We start from the raw sequence: 15,959 nt of genomic DNA on the forward strand, positions 1-15,959 counted from the left end.
GCCTTCAATAGCAGGACCAAGTACTGATTTTTGCCCCAGATCCTTAAGTGGCCCCCTCAAGGATTGAACTCAACCCTGGGTTTAGCAGGCCAATGCTCAAACCACTGAGCTATCCCTCCCCAAATATTGGCCCAAGAGATTATGTTCCTGCTTTCTAGAAGAAACTCAGTTTTCTGGTTCAATTGACTGGTGTATAAAATTGCACCTAGTTCTCTTGCATACAGTATAATTTAAAACGTAAGTTTTGAGTATGAATGTATTGCAGTACAAACAGCATTCAAAAAATGTCGGGGCAAGACAGTTGCAAAGACAGCAATAGAACGCAGAACTCCCAACTCCCAGCCGTGTGTTCTAACCTGTATACCAGGCCCCCTCTCTCTTTGAAAAACAAAAAGATTTCTGCTGTACCTAAATAATAACCTCTCTCAATGAACTGTATGTCAAAGGCTGCCTGGGCCCAGTGTGGATATACTGGGTATGGTGGGCAAGGTAATGGGCACCACACAGAGGGTATATACCTCCACACATGCTACATTACCCAGATTCATTGGGATTTCTAGTATGTCACAGTATAGAAGGAAGTTGGATCTCCAACTAGGCAGAACCACCAGCCGTAGGCGCCAACTCTGTGGGTGCTCCAGGACCGACCAGCAGCCAAGCTCCCCTCCCTCCCTCTCCCAGCAGCCTCCTGCCTGCCAGTGGCCCCACCAATCAACTCCTCCCCCCCTCCCAACGCCTCCCGCCCGCTGCGGATCAGCTATTTCATGGCGTGCAGGAGGCTCTGGGAGGGGGAGGAGCGAGGACGGGGCACGCTTGGGGGTGGAATTGGACAGGAAGAGACGGAGCCGAACTGGGGGCTTGGGGAAGGGGTAGAGTGGGGGTGGAGCCGGGGTGGGAGCTTGGGGGAAGGGCCTGGGCACCCCGGGAGAAACTTGGAAGCTGATACATGCCACCAGTTATTCCCCTCTGAAAGGAGTAGAGGTCTGAAGCAGTAACCACAGAGGAGCTTTGCAGCCATCAGGGATGGTGAGGGAAAGGATTCCCTCTTTCTAGGAACCCAGGGATGCCCACGGGGGTACTTGGATTGTGCATAGCAACAAAGACTGGGATCTAAAATCTCAACTCTGGACTACCCACTGGTGGCTAAAGCAAATATTAGACTCTGAGATGGATGCAGGAAGCATAAATTTACCTCTCAAAGGTGTACTTGCTCTCGGCCCTGAAGAAATACACATGGGACTTGAACTGCAACTTGAAGACATAATCCTTCTGAATGCCATCTGCCTCCACTGGGGTGCTGACTGTGTAGCCAAGTAGTGGGAGACTGGCCAATGGATAATCATCCTGGAACATAGCCAAATAGTGCAGTTCTTGGTGAAAGCCATCCTTTACCAGTCAGCACATGGTCAGCAATCGCAGAGCATGTGTTTGATCTTTCATATTGTACAGTCAAGAATGGCTTTATTTTTTCTTAGCAGGAGGTGATAAGAGAAGCTGCCTTTCCATCTATTTTGAGATCCGTATGTTGTAAATTATGATGAAATTTTCCCCAAGCTTGCTTAATTATTTTAATAAAATTACATGCCTCTATTCCCCTGCCTCTCACTGTCTCCTGGATTTCCCCCACTGTCTCTCTCAAATCCAGAGCACTATTCCCACAGCAAAACAAAGATTTTGTTCCCAATAACACTTTCCTCAAGGCAAGAAGCCTGTATAACATGAAAGAGGTTTACTGGGCTAATGAGGACTGAAGGAGCAGGTAGCATTGTGGCAACATTCACAAAAATCACTCCACTGTCACAGGAATTCCTGAGGCCTATTTCAAACCATTAGTTGTGCTGAACTTTAAAAGGAGTGGGGAAGATTGGACTGGCATCTAAACACAAAGGAAGAGGAAAGATGTAGGTGAAAGGTTCATTAATCCTTTAGCCTCTACTTCAAGAGACTCCCACCCCTCACACTTCCCACTTACAAAACAGGATATCCTGATTAAAGCTGCAACAGAAAGGCCCTTAGCCTTAGGGAGCCTGACTCCATTAATTGCTGCCGGCTATTTTTCTTGCTACATGCCTTTGGAGTTAGGCTCCAAATTCAGTGCAGATGATAGATGGTTGTGAAATGCACCTAGAGGACAGTAAAGAGTTATATCTGTGTCTTCCATCCAATATCTCTCCCCTTGTCCCCATACTGTTCCACTACTATAGCATACCTGGTGAGTTTTGTAGAAGAACAAACAGAAGTTGGTGAAGACAACCCAGAGCTTTTGCCAGCCATTACTATTTTTGAATTTCCTCAGCAGGTACCCTGAAAGCTGATTCTAGCAATGAAGAAAAAGAAAATGAATGTGAGATCACTGATCACTCTCCCCAAGAACAAGACAAATGCTGCTGCTGGCACTATTCCATATGCTGACTGATGTTCCCTATTGGCTGCTTCTAGACAATGCAGAACAATTAACAGACAGTCTTTTTCCTATGCTTTGAGAGACTTCTAGGATGTTCCAGTTACTGATGGAATGCCTTAGCGCATTTTTGCATTGTCAATTTGCCACCTACACAAAATGGTCTGCTTTCACATTGCAAAACAGTTAAATATGCATGGCATTTTCACCTCAACAGAAGATGGTTGAACTTGATTATGTGATTATTTACCAATTGTTACTGTATGGGTTTCTAATTCTATTATACCAATGATTTACCATCCATAGCACCTCACTAAGAAGAGAATGATCTTGAGCTCCCCAAAAATCTAGCCCTACCATTGTCACTGTCCGCATCCTGTCTTCCTGAAACATGCTAAGAACTAATTGGCAACATCCACCAAGACACTGCATTCAGTTTATTTGAGCGAGATCAAAAATAAAACATAAGAAGAAACAAGCAAAAAAGGATTCTTGATTGACACTGGGGTTCTGGACCAGGATACGACTACATAAAGCTGAGCTAGAGTGGACAGCATGTTGCAGGGAAGCATTATTTAAGTTAATATACTGGTATATTGGAACCTGAGTAATAGAATAGTGGTACAGTGAGATGAGAAACAGATGTGGCTAAAACTACAGGAAGAAATTACAGCATATTAGTTTTATATCCAATGAAAAAGAAAAAAAGAAAGCCCAGAGTTTAGGTTGGTGTAGCATAAACTGAAAGGATATCAGGGCTATTTTTGGAAGGTGAGACAAAGATATCAATGGACTTCCGCACCAATCACCAAACATCACAACTTCCATTCTGGATGTGTCAGGCATTCTCACACTTGCACAATGTTTACGGTGCAGGGGAGAGGAAAGTAGGGGAGAGGAACTAGAATTTTTTTCTGCTTTGGACTCAACTCAGTGTTTTAGAGGTGTTTTTACCTGAATCATGCATAAGTAATCAGACAGGGATAGGCTCTGGTTCCGGTACCAGCAAACATGGGTGATTGTGTTGGGCCGATGGGTCTGGCCCAGCAAATAGTGAGGAGAAAGCTCTGGAGAAACAGCAAGAAAACAGAAAACTGAGCCGAGAGAGAGAGAGAAAATAGAGCTTTAGAAAAAGAAAAAGTGATGTAAGAAAAGCATCTGTTAAATGACAAAGGAATGTGAAAAAGTCATTGTATTAGAATCTGAACTACACAGCAAAGCAAAAAGGTGCTGGGAGAACTCATACTGCAATCCTAGAGTCAGTGGTATAAAGCTCACAGCACTTCAGATATCACAGTGATCTGGTGGCATTCATAAATTTGCCAAAGGAAGCAAGGCCAGGTTCCTTCAAACGGGATCCAGTTTGCCTGCTGGCAAGATGACAAACTCATGGTCTCCACGCCAATGTAAAAGGTTTATAAAACTTCCAACAATGAGCTTATTAGTTTGCTATGTAAACCATGAAAATCTAGGTGCTCCATTTTAATGCCCAGCTGCACTTCCTTCCATTAAACCTGAGTGCTTTGACAAAGAACTCTCAGGAAGATAGGAAGGTGGAAATATGCAAAGGTACTAAAGTAACCAGGTTTTCTCCTTCAAGGCAACTACTACATATTTCTACTTGTGGGAATCTAGCAAGCAGTACGATCCTCCTGGAAGGTGGGCCAGGGAGGTCTAACTAAACAAGGATTGCAGAACTGCCTCCCAGAGGAAGCCTCAAATCTAGATACAAAGTCAAGACTAATGCTGTGTGTGTACAGAAATCCAGGTGGCAGCCCTACAGATTTTTATGGTGTAAACACACGGAGAGTGAGCTCTAACACACTGAATACTGGCACACCAGCTAAAATAGAACAAGTCTCTATAAACAGCTTGATAAACTTAGACAAATGTTGAATGGAAATGGCACTCCCTGCTTCCCAAAGCTCAGCAGGGCTGGTTCAGGGGAGGGTACATCGCACAAATGGGAATATGCAGAGGCCCTCTCGAAGGAGAAATAGTTCAACTTTATGAAAAATATTGAGAGTAAAGCAGTTTCTAAGTCAAGGGACAATGAACGAAGTACAGTACCTAATTAGCACCCGATCCCAGGGTTTGGTAGCTCAGGATTGGCCCTAAACTAGAACACCATTGGCAGAAAGAGAAAAATAGCCAGTTCCCTCTGGCGAGGCTGAGGATCTCAAGGAACTCAAGTTAAAAATTCTGTCCTAGAAGTTTCCTAGTTTTCCTTTTACATTTTTCTTCTTCAAAACACTCCCTTGAATAACAACACTGTGGTGGGGTAGCAACATGTGTACATGTATACACACAGACACACATGCATGTTCAAACATTTATTAACCTTTCACTCACTCACTCTCTCTCTAATCACCACAGAAATGACTGATGGTAACAAACGTATACTGGAGGAAGATCAGGTGGTGAATGAGTTGAGACAGACATTGAGAAGTGAGAGCTGTGCCCTATAGGGTACCTCGACGGCCACACTGTGGTCAGTCATGGAGACACTGGTGTTGCGGTACCAGCACACGTGCATTGTAGTGTTGGCACGGTGGTGGCTCTGCCTGTCCAGGGAGCTACGAGAAGACTGTATGTCATCTTCGGATTCCTGCTCTAGAGAGACCTCATCAGAGGATCCTGGGGGAGGAGAATTCAGTGGCAGTTTAAGAAAACTGTGATACATAGCCTGTGGCAGAAACTGGGATTCCTCGGCATGTCTGCAACTTTTTCTTGAACCTATCCAACACTAACAGACATCAGCATGAATTTGTTACACAGCTCCTGAAAGTCACACTGAACAGATCATTCTGGCTGTCACGATCCAACTGTGTTTGGGATATCTGACTCATAGAAATCAAAAATGCAGCTTGTATTAAAACGCTGAGCATATGTTTTACAATATCACATCCAGAGAAGCATGTGACTTGGAAAGAGCCCCTTCTCACTGTGCAACAGAGAAAATTCACTGAAAAAAGGAATGTCACATGCTTCATCACAGACCACGGTAAAAACACACAGTTTTCAGTCTACGAGAGGCTGTGAGGAACTTCTTGTCCATCAAAGATACCAGCATCTATGGACTGGAAAAAGCACTGTGTGGTTAAACAGAGGAATATTCTCCAAAATAAGAGATGGTTAAGGGGATTATGGACCATGCAAAACACATTATTGCTTTGCAGCACAAACTTCTATCTGCTGAGTCTCAAAATACCAGAAACATCACTCTAGCTAGGGGAGTCTACTCTAAGGAAAATAAGGAAACAGCACTCCATTAGTATATACCATTTATCCTTCCTGTCTGAGAATTTGGAAGATGCAGAGATCACAGCACCATTTGCATTATGTCAATAAAGAAGGAAAATGCTACTTACTGTTAGAGCGATTACACATGGAGCTTTCCAAAAACGGGTCATATTTCTCATTAGATTTTTTGGCCATTTCAATCGCCATGTTTAGGTCTTCCATCCACTTCCCCATCTCCAGACGGGTACTGCAAAACAAAGAGTGCTGCTGGCTAAGCATCCTGGTTTTGGACTGGGACATAGTGCTAGATTTTTGAATCAAGATGAACTTTAATATGCCAGCATTTTGAGCTACCAAAAATGATGTCAAGTATCGGGGGTAACCCTGTTGTTCACAGTTTATCATATAGCAACAGAAGCAGCTTTCCTGACAGGGATTTAAGTTCCACAATTTCAAGTGTGCAAAGTCATAGAAAATTTCACTCCTCCCCATCCTTCTGCCATCTGAAATCAACCTGGGCTTGTTAGAAAGTATAGAGAACAGTTGCAATGCTCATTGGCCCATCCTGTGCAATGGTAACTTAGTTAAGTTGATCTCCCCTGAACCTAATTCCCTCCACACCGGAGCTATGACACTACTCTCAAGGGAACTGATGTACCCAAATTTTTAAAACAGAAGCCCTTTAAAAAAAACCAACATTTTCCAACCTATATCACATAGAATAGGAGACATTTGTGGTAACTAACTATAAGGAAAACCTAGTAACCTCAGATAATTATGTGTGGTAACTGCTGGCAAAAGCTGACTTTTTAGTTGGTGACCACTTTACTAAGGAGTACTTGTGGCACCTTAGAGACTAACAAATTTATTTGAGTATAAGCTTTCATGGACTAAAACCCACTTCATCGGATGCATGCAGTGGAAAATACAGTAGGAAGATATATATACATATGAAGTGGGTTTTAGCCCACGAAAGCTTATGCTCAAATACATTTGTTAGTCTCTACGGTGCCACAAGTACTCCTTGTTCTTTTTGCTGATACAGACTAACATAGCTACCACTCTGAAACTTTACTAAGTGATTCCGTGTGAAGCCTTCTGATGGGGATCTTGCCTTTTAAATGCGGAAAATCAAATTTAGGGCTCAAACATCTAATTACAGATAATTCTGGTAAATATATTGCAGCATGCCATTAAAATGTAAGACACAGAATGGGAGGGTGGAGTAGGGAGAAGTTAGAGTTTATGATTACCAAGCAGTTGAAGACACAGGTTTAAAATAACAGTTTAAAAATCATACACAATCTATACTGAAAAGGTGAGAGAATGAACAGCAGACCTGTCAGACTCAACTGCTGTATAATTTTAACAACATGTTCTAGGGTTGTGTGCCACACATATTTTGGGATGAAATTACAAGGAATATCATCATTCTTTATATGGGCTTTATGACTTATCTACTTTTTTTGAGATAAGAAATATTTTCTGACTGAAGATCATATTAAAGGAAGGCATCTTAGACTGGGTAGGTAGAATGACACTGAAAATGATAATACTGAAGCATTTGAAGGATGGCACTCCTTTTAAAAAGGATATCTATTTTAGCTTTCATCTTCAGAGTAAAACAAAGAATGAAGGATGTTGAAGATTTATTCCAGAGCATATGGTAACCATTTATAGATTATATGGGTGACACTGTGATTACTGGGTAAGAACTTCATAGGTCATATTTTTTATTTTCTGGAATAGTTGCTACAGAGTAAATTTTTCCTTTTAGTATCAAGACAAAGCATTTGTTCTTTTTCAAGTTTTAGAAAAATCCTGTCAAACATTTCCAAGTTATGACAGGGTGAAAAAAATTATATACTCTCTGATTTTAAGCATATTTCAAAGCTGGTTTTTTGGCTCACAGTTGACTAAAAAAATCGCTAAACTTCAAAACTGACATTTTCAGGTAAGCTAGCACTCGAAAAGGGTTCGTTTAGTCCTTTTGTTAATATGCAAAATATAAAATAAGTGACTGGTAAGCCATTAAAAATTTGATTTCACTAATGTTTGGCTATAGCTTTTGCTAACATTAGGAGCTATGAAACTAGCTGAATAAAAAAACCTACAAAGAATATGTAACCTCTAGATTAAGGGCTCCAATTCTGCATCACCCGTGCATGCATAACTTCAACTGAATCCCATGGGAATTTTAGATGCACAACAACTACTGGGGTATGTTCCTAGGAGATTGTAGAAATTGTAAATTAAATTTTACATTTGGAGTATAGAGAGATTACATCTTGGGTATAAAGAAAAACAATAAACCTGAGTGACAGTAAACCAACAAACAATAAACCAATCCAGTTTTAAAAGCATCTTTTTAGCAACAAATATTACAAATTCTGTAGTGAAATACAATGGTTTACCTTACTGTAATATTGAGGTAACAAATTTATATGCTCCAAATCTGGAAATGGAAAAGTTTAGGTTTTCACTAATTTAGCCAGTCTCTTTGTACATCCTGTCCTTTCTACAGCATATATTTATCACCTTAGTGTGAAGTTTTGCCTTGCAAATGTATCAATCCCAACTGCAATCCTTATGTAGGCAAAGCTCACATTGAATTAACTGGAGACTTCCCTCAGTAATAACTGAATAAAGACTGAAAAATTTAGCTTATAGGTCATGCAAATATTCTGTTTTCTAATCACTTACAAAAAAAGCAAATTACAGAGAACTGAATATTGTGCAGAAGAAAAGTTCACTTTTGTAAATCAGTTCTCTGGATTATGTACCATTCCTTCTAGGTCACGTCTTTTACTATCTACCTGAAAGCTGTAATAGGAGGGAAAGGTCTTGATTTATTGTTGTGTTGTCCAGCAGGGAGCTGCTAACACTCAATTTTCTAAAAGAGAAAAGGACTAAGTTGAAAAGAACTTTGTTTACTTTACAAGCCATCCTTGAACTCATCTCATTTCCTGGTTTGTGCAATGCCTCCATTACATCTGCCCAGGAATTCTGCACTTCTTAATCCCATTTTCATTTTCTACATTTTAACTGGAGTTTGGGTTTTGTTTGGCTCTCTAAAATATTTCCATGTTTAGATCGCCAAATAGCATCACTTGTATCTTTCCCACTTTTCCTGTTTTAAATCAATTGGTTAAAGGCTTTCACTGCAAGCTCAGCCAGCTCATCAGAAAACAATGCACTAGCAATGTCACTTCTGCTGCTGTTCCTTTAAGAATGCATGGTTTGGTTAGATCAAATACTCCTTTCTGTAACACGGCATTAATAAAAGGTCTTTAAATGCTGAATATTTCAAACCTATTGTCAAAACCATGCTTTCCCGAAGGTCCATGAAGCACTCCTCTGGCCCCTGCAATCAGCAGCCAAATGTTTAATCCAAGGGCTCTTACCTGCTTGTGGCTGGGAAGAAGAAATACATACCTTGCTGCCACTACTATTGTTTTCTGAGCTGAATAGATTGTGAAGCAGTGTGGGACAGACCATTCATTCTCACTCTCTTCCACCTAACATGAAGAAAAAAGGTTTCTCTCATCACTCACTGTGCAATGGTATGTACCCAAGTTGTTCTCTCTGGTTAGATAGGAACTCATTCACAACACCATGACTTCAGAGTTGCAACAAGTATGAAAGGCAGCTACTTCAAAAGCACTCAAAGTCTATTTTGGTTCTACACTGGAATCTATGTGTTATAGTTCTAGTGCCACATCTGTAGGCTGTGTAAATGCCATAGCCAATGGGGTCAGAAAGGAGCAACTCCAACTAAGGTTCATCTTATTACTCACCGGAGGATCCAGCACTATTAACTGTAAGTCAAACAAAGAAAGAATAGCTCCATTAGAAGAAGGGGTAGAAGAGCTGCTATGGCTAGTTGTGAAAAACAACAGCACAGATCAGCATTCCCAGATCAGTCTCAAACAGTCATGCAAAAGTGAAGAGGTAAACAAGGTTTGTCTTCAGATTGCTTTGCTAGTGAGGTGAAAAGAATGAGTGCTTTGTCCGCTGGCATCACACACAGACTAAAGCATGAAAAAGGTCCAGTCCACATCTCCATGGTCTTTGACAACCCTGGCAGCGAGGCTGCTTTCAACAGCCTGGAAGCACCTCACTCCTGACCAGCAGCTGAGACTTTAGTTCAGCATAACTGCATGAAGTGAATGCACCAAGAGGCCTCCGTGCACAATGGCTTATGTATTTATTTAACCAATGCTGTGGTGCACTTTGAAAGAAACTACTTACCAGCATGCCATGCAGAGGGAGGTGTCCATGAATTTTGAACTGATTGGTACCCGTGACTCCTTTGCTTGTGTACAGCAACATATCTGAGAACTGACAGAGGAAGGAGGAATATAACCTGTATGCTTAAAAAGACATTACTCGGTACCTTTTCCACACAGATGTTTTGTTTAAGTTTGCCATTGTTTGTAATACCTTTTAAAAGCATGAAAATAAAGTTTCTTTCTCTACCAATTTTGTCCATTTCCATTAAAAACATTTGCTTTGTTTCTCTAATGGAGCTTGATATTAACATGGCTTTTTAAATGTACTTAAATTAAATAAATGGGTGTATGTAAACAGAAAATGGACTGGATTACTGCTGTCCTCCATATACCATGAGAAGAAACTCAGTGAACTTTTGGTTAGCATGTTGAGCTCCATCATCTCTGTACTGGGACTCAATCCCTGAAAACAGCTTGGTTTGTGGCTATGCCTTGAGGACACTTGATGTGTAGACAGCAAAGGAAGCACTCACCAGAAAGAACATCCTCTGTTGTAAACCTTTTTTAGTGAGCTTGTACAAGCAACCCTCCCGGATAAATTCCTGTGGGGAAAAAGAAATTACATCAAGCTTTTCCTTTCTCCAAGTGCACAGAGTTTTGAAGTCTCTTCCTTTTCCCCACTTTCTCCTTGCTGCAAACACCATTTGGAATAAGTGAGAAAAGGCAATTTCTGAGAAAAGGCTGGACTTTAGCATACTGGCTACTGAACTAATGCCCCATTAACCCTATAGAACGCTAAACTGTTCATTAGTTCTCTGATGTGCCACACTACCAATATGTGAATCAGAAAAATAATATATCTAGAATCTAAAAAATCCTCCCAAAGTCACGGATATTCAGGGTTAATGCTAACACTGGTACCTACTCTGTTGATGCTCCTCTCATCAATGCTATATTCTCCATATTCTCTCAGGCCATTCCAAAGCAGAGATAAATCAGAGCCTGACCCAGCGGACCTAGCAGCGTGGTCATTATTTGGTGACATAATCCTCTTATCCAAGGACCAACCATAACAGCTCACCAAGTACCTGTTGTACTCAGAGCAGGGCAATGGAATATCAATCTAAGTTGAACTACTTTTGTTTTTGTTCCTTACAGTACCATTACAAGTGGGAAATGTGACCTGGTATACAGACACATATCCTATGAGAACCCTTATGGGCTTTAAGATAAATACATAGTTAAAGTCTGTGACAGGTAAATAAGTATGTTATATAAATGTTGTTCCTAAGTATTCAAAGCCAATAAAGGCTTTAGAAGTTAAGCAAAGAAAGTTACCTACTCTGCCAGGTGCTATGAGGTTATCAATGCCAATCAAGTCATGTTGTAGCTCTGTCAGCTTCTGGAAATTCTCCAGGCGGATCAGGCTGTTTTGGAGCTGAGATGTCATCTCTGTAACCTCCTTCAGTGCATCTGCAGGAAAAGCAACATCAACACAGATCAGGGCTCTGCAGACAAAGCCAGAGGTCCTAGCCATCAATCTATCATCAGTTATTTTGTAACACTTCGTTAAAGGCTCAAATTTATGTATGCATTTATTTTTAAACACACAGAGACTATCATGCAACTTCATGGTAATTACATGTTTCTGGAGATTACCAGGTAATTACAATTTATAAATCCAAAAGTAATTACCATGTAACCAATACTTTAGTTTGAACGTTAGAAAATATGACACTATATGGTATGGCAACTTCTTTCCTACATTTATATATTTAACCAAGCAAGAGTTTCTGAATGAGTATTACATCTTTTCCTCCACAGTTGGAAGCAAGGACTCATTTTCCAACTTGGATTAAAAATATTAACTGTCAAAAGTGAAAAGGAAAAAAAAAATTGGGGAATGGCAGAGGAGAAAAGGATTTTTCTATTCAAATAGAACAGTATTCATTAAAACTATCTATTTATTTCTGCTACTAACAGCTGTTAATAAAATCTCCTATTCTGGGGTGGTGCTTTTGAAGGTGATGTTGCTTTCATACAGGGACGATTGTACCAGCGTATGGCAGGAGACTGATAAAGCCCCAAACTACAGTGTTAAAACAAACAAACAAACAAACAAACAAACAAAAAAAACCAACTAATTTTAAAACACAAGTGAACTCATGCTTTAAACTTAAACATTTTCCCTCCAGTTTTGTGCTTTTCCATTTAGCATTTTCTATTATTTTTAAATGGTATTGAATTTACTAGACTGTATTAATTTCACAACTTGAATTTACAGCATTTTAAGCCAAAACATCTTTCTCTGTGGACTAATATCATCACTGTTTAAATGACTGCAAAACGAGCAGAATGAGCAAACCATACATTTTGTAGGTCCAACCAAAAAAAAAAAAAAAATTACACACATACAAACGCTCTCTCTCTCTCTCACTTTAATTTATTTTCTCTTCAATAGCAAATTTGCTAATCAGTATGTCTGCCCTGGGAAAGGACAGAGTCCAGTCTCCAGAGCTGTCAATCACAGGCAATAATATCAGAAGTACTTTTTTTCCCTCTCCCTTTCCTCTTCTAACTTTTTAAAACTCAATATTGACTAACCAAGACTTTCGGTTTACTTGTGTGAAAGGGGCATTTGAAAGCTATATGTTTACCCAAAAGAGGGAAGAATTACCAAACATGCTATCCAAGAGAATAAATTAGCTGGTAATTTCTGTCTTTCAGGAAGGCACTTCTGATAATCCTTTTGTGCCTGAGAAGTGACTGGGGGGCAGTGTGTGATATGCACATAACCTAACAATAGATTTATAGTTAAGAGAAATTTATTTCAGGTGTGTTATCTTAATTTTCAATCACAGCATGCAGGTCCTTTCTCCCAAAAATGTCTTCAATGGAGGCCATAAGGTCTGATTAGCAATGTCCAGTAACCAGACATTGATTCCACAGGTTTCTTCTATTTATGCTGACCTCCTAAAATGTACATGATGTCTAACAGGTCATATTATGCTCTTTGCCATATATGATTCTCTGATGCACACCAGGCTCCATTTATCAATGGGAATTTGAGGTCTTTTCCCTGCAGTTTGAATAGCATTTGAAAAATAGTGCTGCCGACTAGCCAAGTTTCTTAGTTCAGTGTAGACAGCTCATTAAGCATCTGTGGTTTTTTTTTTTTTTTTTTGTGATGGCAAAATGATGATAAAAACAGTAAAACTCTGTGGACCTTTAGCCATGAAGCCAGATTGAAAAACACAGCACCTCCTCTCCCAGTGGAAAATAGGCAGTGTTTGTAGTTCAGATGGCCTCCTGGCAGGGGTAAAAGAAACAAGGAAACCCCTTTTTACAGGCAAAGTGGCAAGATACTTCTTGGAATAGTTAAGATGACTTTTCATTCAACGAAGAATAAAATAGGTTGGGAAACTTCAGTAATTTGGATGGCCTCAGAAATCCCATCATATATGGTTGCAGCACCAGTTTTCCATTATTTGAGTCTGTTACATCATCCAGTGCAGACACTGCACTTTCAGGAAACTAGTGAAGACTCCCAACTCCAGGTCAACGAGTTTGAATGGGACAATTTGTCGGATGCTGTAATCCTCATGTCCCAGGTTCCACATACCATGTCTGTATCTTATTCACACCCTTGCAGAAGTCATGGAGATTAATTTCTGCCTTGCCATCGTTAAAAAGAACACCAGCCTGATTCAAGTATCCCTTGGCTTTGAGAACTGGCCTTTCATAATCTAGCTGTCAAACTTTGTACAGTACTGTGGTGAAGCACTGATTTTTGAGACAAAGTTACATCTGAGAGATATTAGGACTGGGTCTCAGATGACCATGTCTACCAGAATCAGAGTCTACAAGCTTTCATAAGATGATTGATGGCTTCCTTTCCTTCAGGAATTTGGGGGTTGGACTGAAGACAATTCTTCACATGCAGAAAAGGTGGTGAATCCTATTACAATTCTGGCAGCTGCTCAACTGCATCCTGAACCTGCTGCTGATGGGGATTCAGCTATCTGCTCTCATTGGTATCACTGTCTTGGGTGGGTAGATGAACAGTAGGCAAGGGAGGGGTGAGATGGATGCCCTTTGGACCAGCTTCTTTTCTGCTTGTGGTCCCTTTTGCTGATCTGCCATGCTGCAATCAATGCTTCTGATGGGCAGCTCATCTGTGCTGGACTGAAACAGAAGTACGTCAGAGATGGTGTTGCAAAGTACCCTGTAGTGGGAAGGTGAGTATCTCCGAGAGAGTGACCAAAAGCAGGGGACTGCCTGGAAACATGAGCTCAGTGGCCCAGGAGAAGGTTGCTTCTAATCACATGGGAGATGATCTAAGAATGAGCCACTCTAAAAAAGCATTTCTTGAGTGCCATGCCAACAGGGCACCACTCAGAGAAAAGACATTCTGACCTCTACCAGCCATAGCTGAACAAAGAGATTCCCTGCTCTAAAGGTGCTCAAATGGCATCTGTCTGTAGTACACAGCGAGATGGCACAACTACTGGATGAACCAACCAGGGGCCGTCCTCATCTTGACCTGCTGCTTACAAACAGGGAAGAATTGGTAGGGGAAGTAGAAGTGGGTGGCAACCTGTGCAGCAGTGACCATGAGATGGTTGAGTTCAGGATCCTCACAAAAGGAAGAAAGGAGAGTAGCAAAATATGGACCCTGGACTTCAGAAAAGCACAGCAAATATGGCAGGCGACCTGCTTGGCTTAACAGTGAAATCTTCTGTGAGCTTAAAACACAAAAAGGAAATTTACAAGAAGTGGAAACTTGGACAGATGACTAGGGAGGAGTATAAAAATATTGCTCGAGCATACAGGGGTGTAATCAGGAAGGCCAAAACACAACCGCAGTTGCAGTTAGTAAGGGATGTGAAGAGCAACAAGAAGAGTTTCTACAGGTATGTTAGCAACAAGAAAAAGGTCAGGGAAAGTGTGGGACCCTTAATGAATGGGGGAGGCAACCTAGTGACAGATGATGTGGAAAAAGCTGAAGTACTCAATGCTTTTTTTGCCTTGGTCTTCACAGACAAGGACAGGTCCACACTGCTGTCCTGGGCAACACGATATGGTGAGAAGGAAAGCAGCCCTCAATGGTGAAAAACCAGGTTAAGGACTATTTAGAAAAGCTGGACATGCACAAGTCCATGGGTCCAGATCTAATGCATCCGAGGGTGCTGAGGGAATTGGCTGATGCGATTACAGAGCCATTTGCCATTATCTTTGAAAACCCGTGGTGATCGGGGGAGGTCCTGGATGATTGGAAAAAAAGGCAAATATAGTGCCCATCTTTAAAAAAGGGACGAAGGAGAACCTGGTGAACTACAGACTGGTCAGCCTCACATCAGTCCCTGGAAAAATCATGGAGCAGGTACTCAAGGAAACCATTTTGAAGCACTTGAAGGGGAGGAAGGTGATCAGGAACAGTCAACATGGATTCACGAAGGGCAAGTCATGCCTGACCAACCTGATTGCCTTCTATGAGGAGATAACTGGCTCTGTGGATATGGGGAAAGCGGTGGATGTGATATATCTTGACTTTAGCAAAGCTTTTGATATGGTCTCCCATAGTATTCTTGACAGCAAGTGAAAAAAGTATGGATTGGATGAATGAACTATAAGGTGGATAGAAATCTGGCTAGATTGTCGGGCTCAACAGGTATTGATCAACGGCTCGATGTCTAGTTGGCAGCTGGTATCAAGTGGAGTGCCCAGAGATCAGTTCTGGGGCCGGTTTTGTTCAACATCTTTATTAATGATCTGGATGATGGAATAGATTGCACCCTCAGCAAGTTCGCAGAGGACACTAAGCTGGGGGGAGAGGTAGATATGCTGGAGGGTAGGGATAGGGTCCAGAGTGACCTAGACAAATTGGAGGATTGGGCCAAAAGAAATCTGATGAGGTTCAACAAGGACAAGTGCAGAGTCCTGCACTTAGGACGGAAGAATCCCATGCACCGCTACAGGCTGGGGACCGACTGGCTAAGCAGCAGTTCTGCAGAAAAGGACCTGGGGATTACAGTGGATGAGAAGCTAGATATGAGTCAGCAGTGTGCCCTTGTTGCCAAGAA

At 41.2% G+C, this 15,959-nt stretch overlaps 1 protein-coding gene across 15 annotated transcripts in view; it reads right to left on the reverse strand.

Annotated features, from left to right (window-relative positions):
- FARP2 (FERM, ARH/RhoGEF and pleckstrin domain protein 2) overlaps positions 1 to 15,959 on the reverse strand; it is a 270,101-nt gene that overhangs the window by 64,655 nt on the left and 189,487 nt on the right. For 6 of the 15 annotated variants that reach the window (XR_010590399.1, XM_024111831.3, XM_065557148.1 and 3 more), the window contains exons 19-26: positions 11,219 to 11,349; positions 10,410 to 10,478; positions 9,896 to 9,985; positions 9,080 to 9,162; positions 5,773 to 5,891; positions 4,875 to 5,038; positions 2,210 to 2,317; positions 1,193 to 1,344 (exon numbers count right to left, since the gene is read on the reverse strand). Coding sequence is in view for 12 of the 15 variants with exons in the window: in XM_024111831.3 (XP_023967599.1) it covers positions 1,193 to 1,344; positions 2,210 to 2,317; positions 4,875 to 5,038; positions 5,773 to 5,891; positions 9,080 to 9,162; positions 9,896 to 9,985; positions 10,410 to 10,478; positions 11,219 to 11,349 (916 nt within the window). In the remaining 3 variants the exon portion in view is untranslated. Of the gene's footprint in view, positions 1 to 1,192; positions 1,345 to 2,209; positions 2,318 to 3,355; positions 3,496 to 4,874; positions 5,039 to 5,772; positions 5,892 to 9,079; positions 9,163 to 9,895; positions 9,986 to 10,409; positions 10,479 to 11,218; positions 11,350 to 15,959 lie in introns of those variants that run through there. The other 9 variants (XR_010590400.1, XR_010590401.1, XM_065557147.1 and 6 more) reach the window with 8 other exon arrangements.

Source organism: Chrysemys picta, chromosome 9 (assembly GCF_011386835.1).
Source record: "Chrysemys picta bellii isolate R12L10 chromosome 9, ASM1138683v2, whole genome shotgun sequence".
NCBI lineage: Eukaryota > Metazoa > Chordata > Testudines > Emydidae > Chrysemys > Chrysemys picta.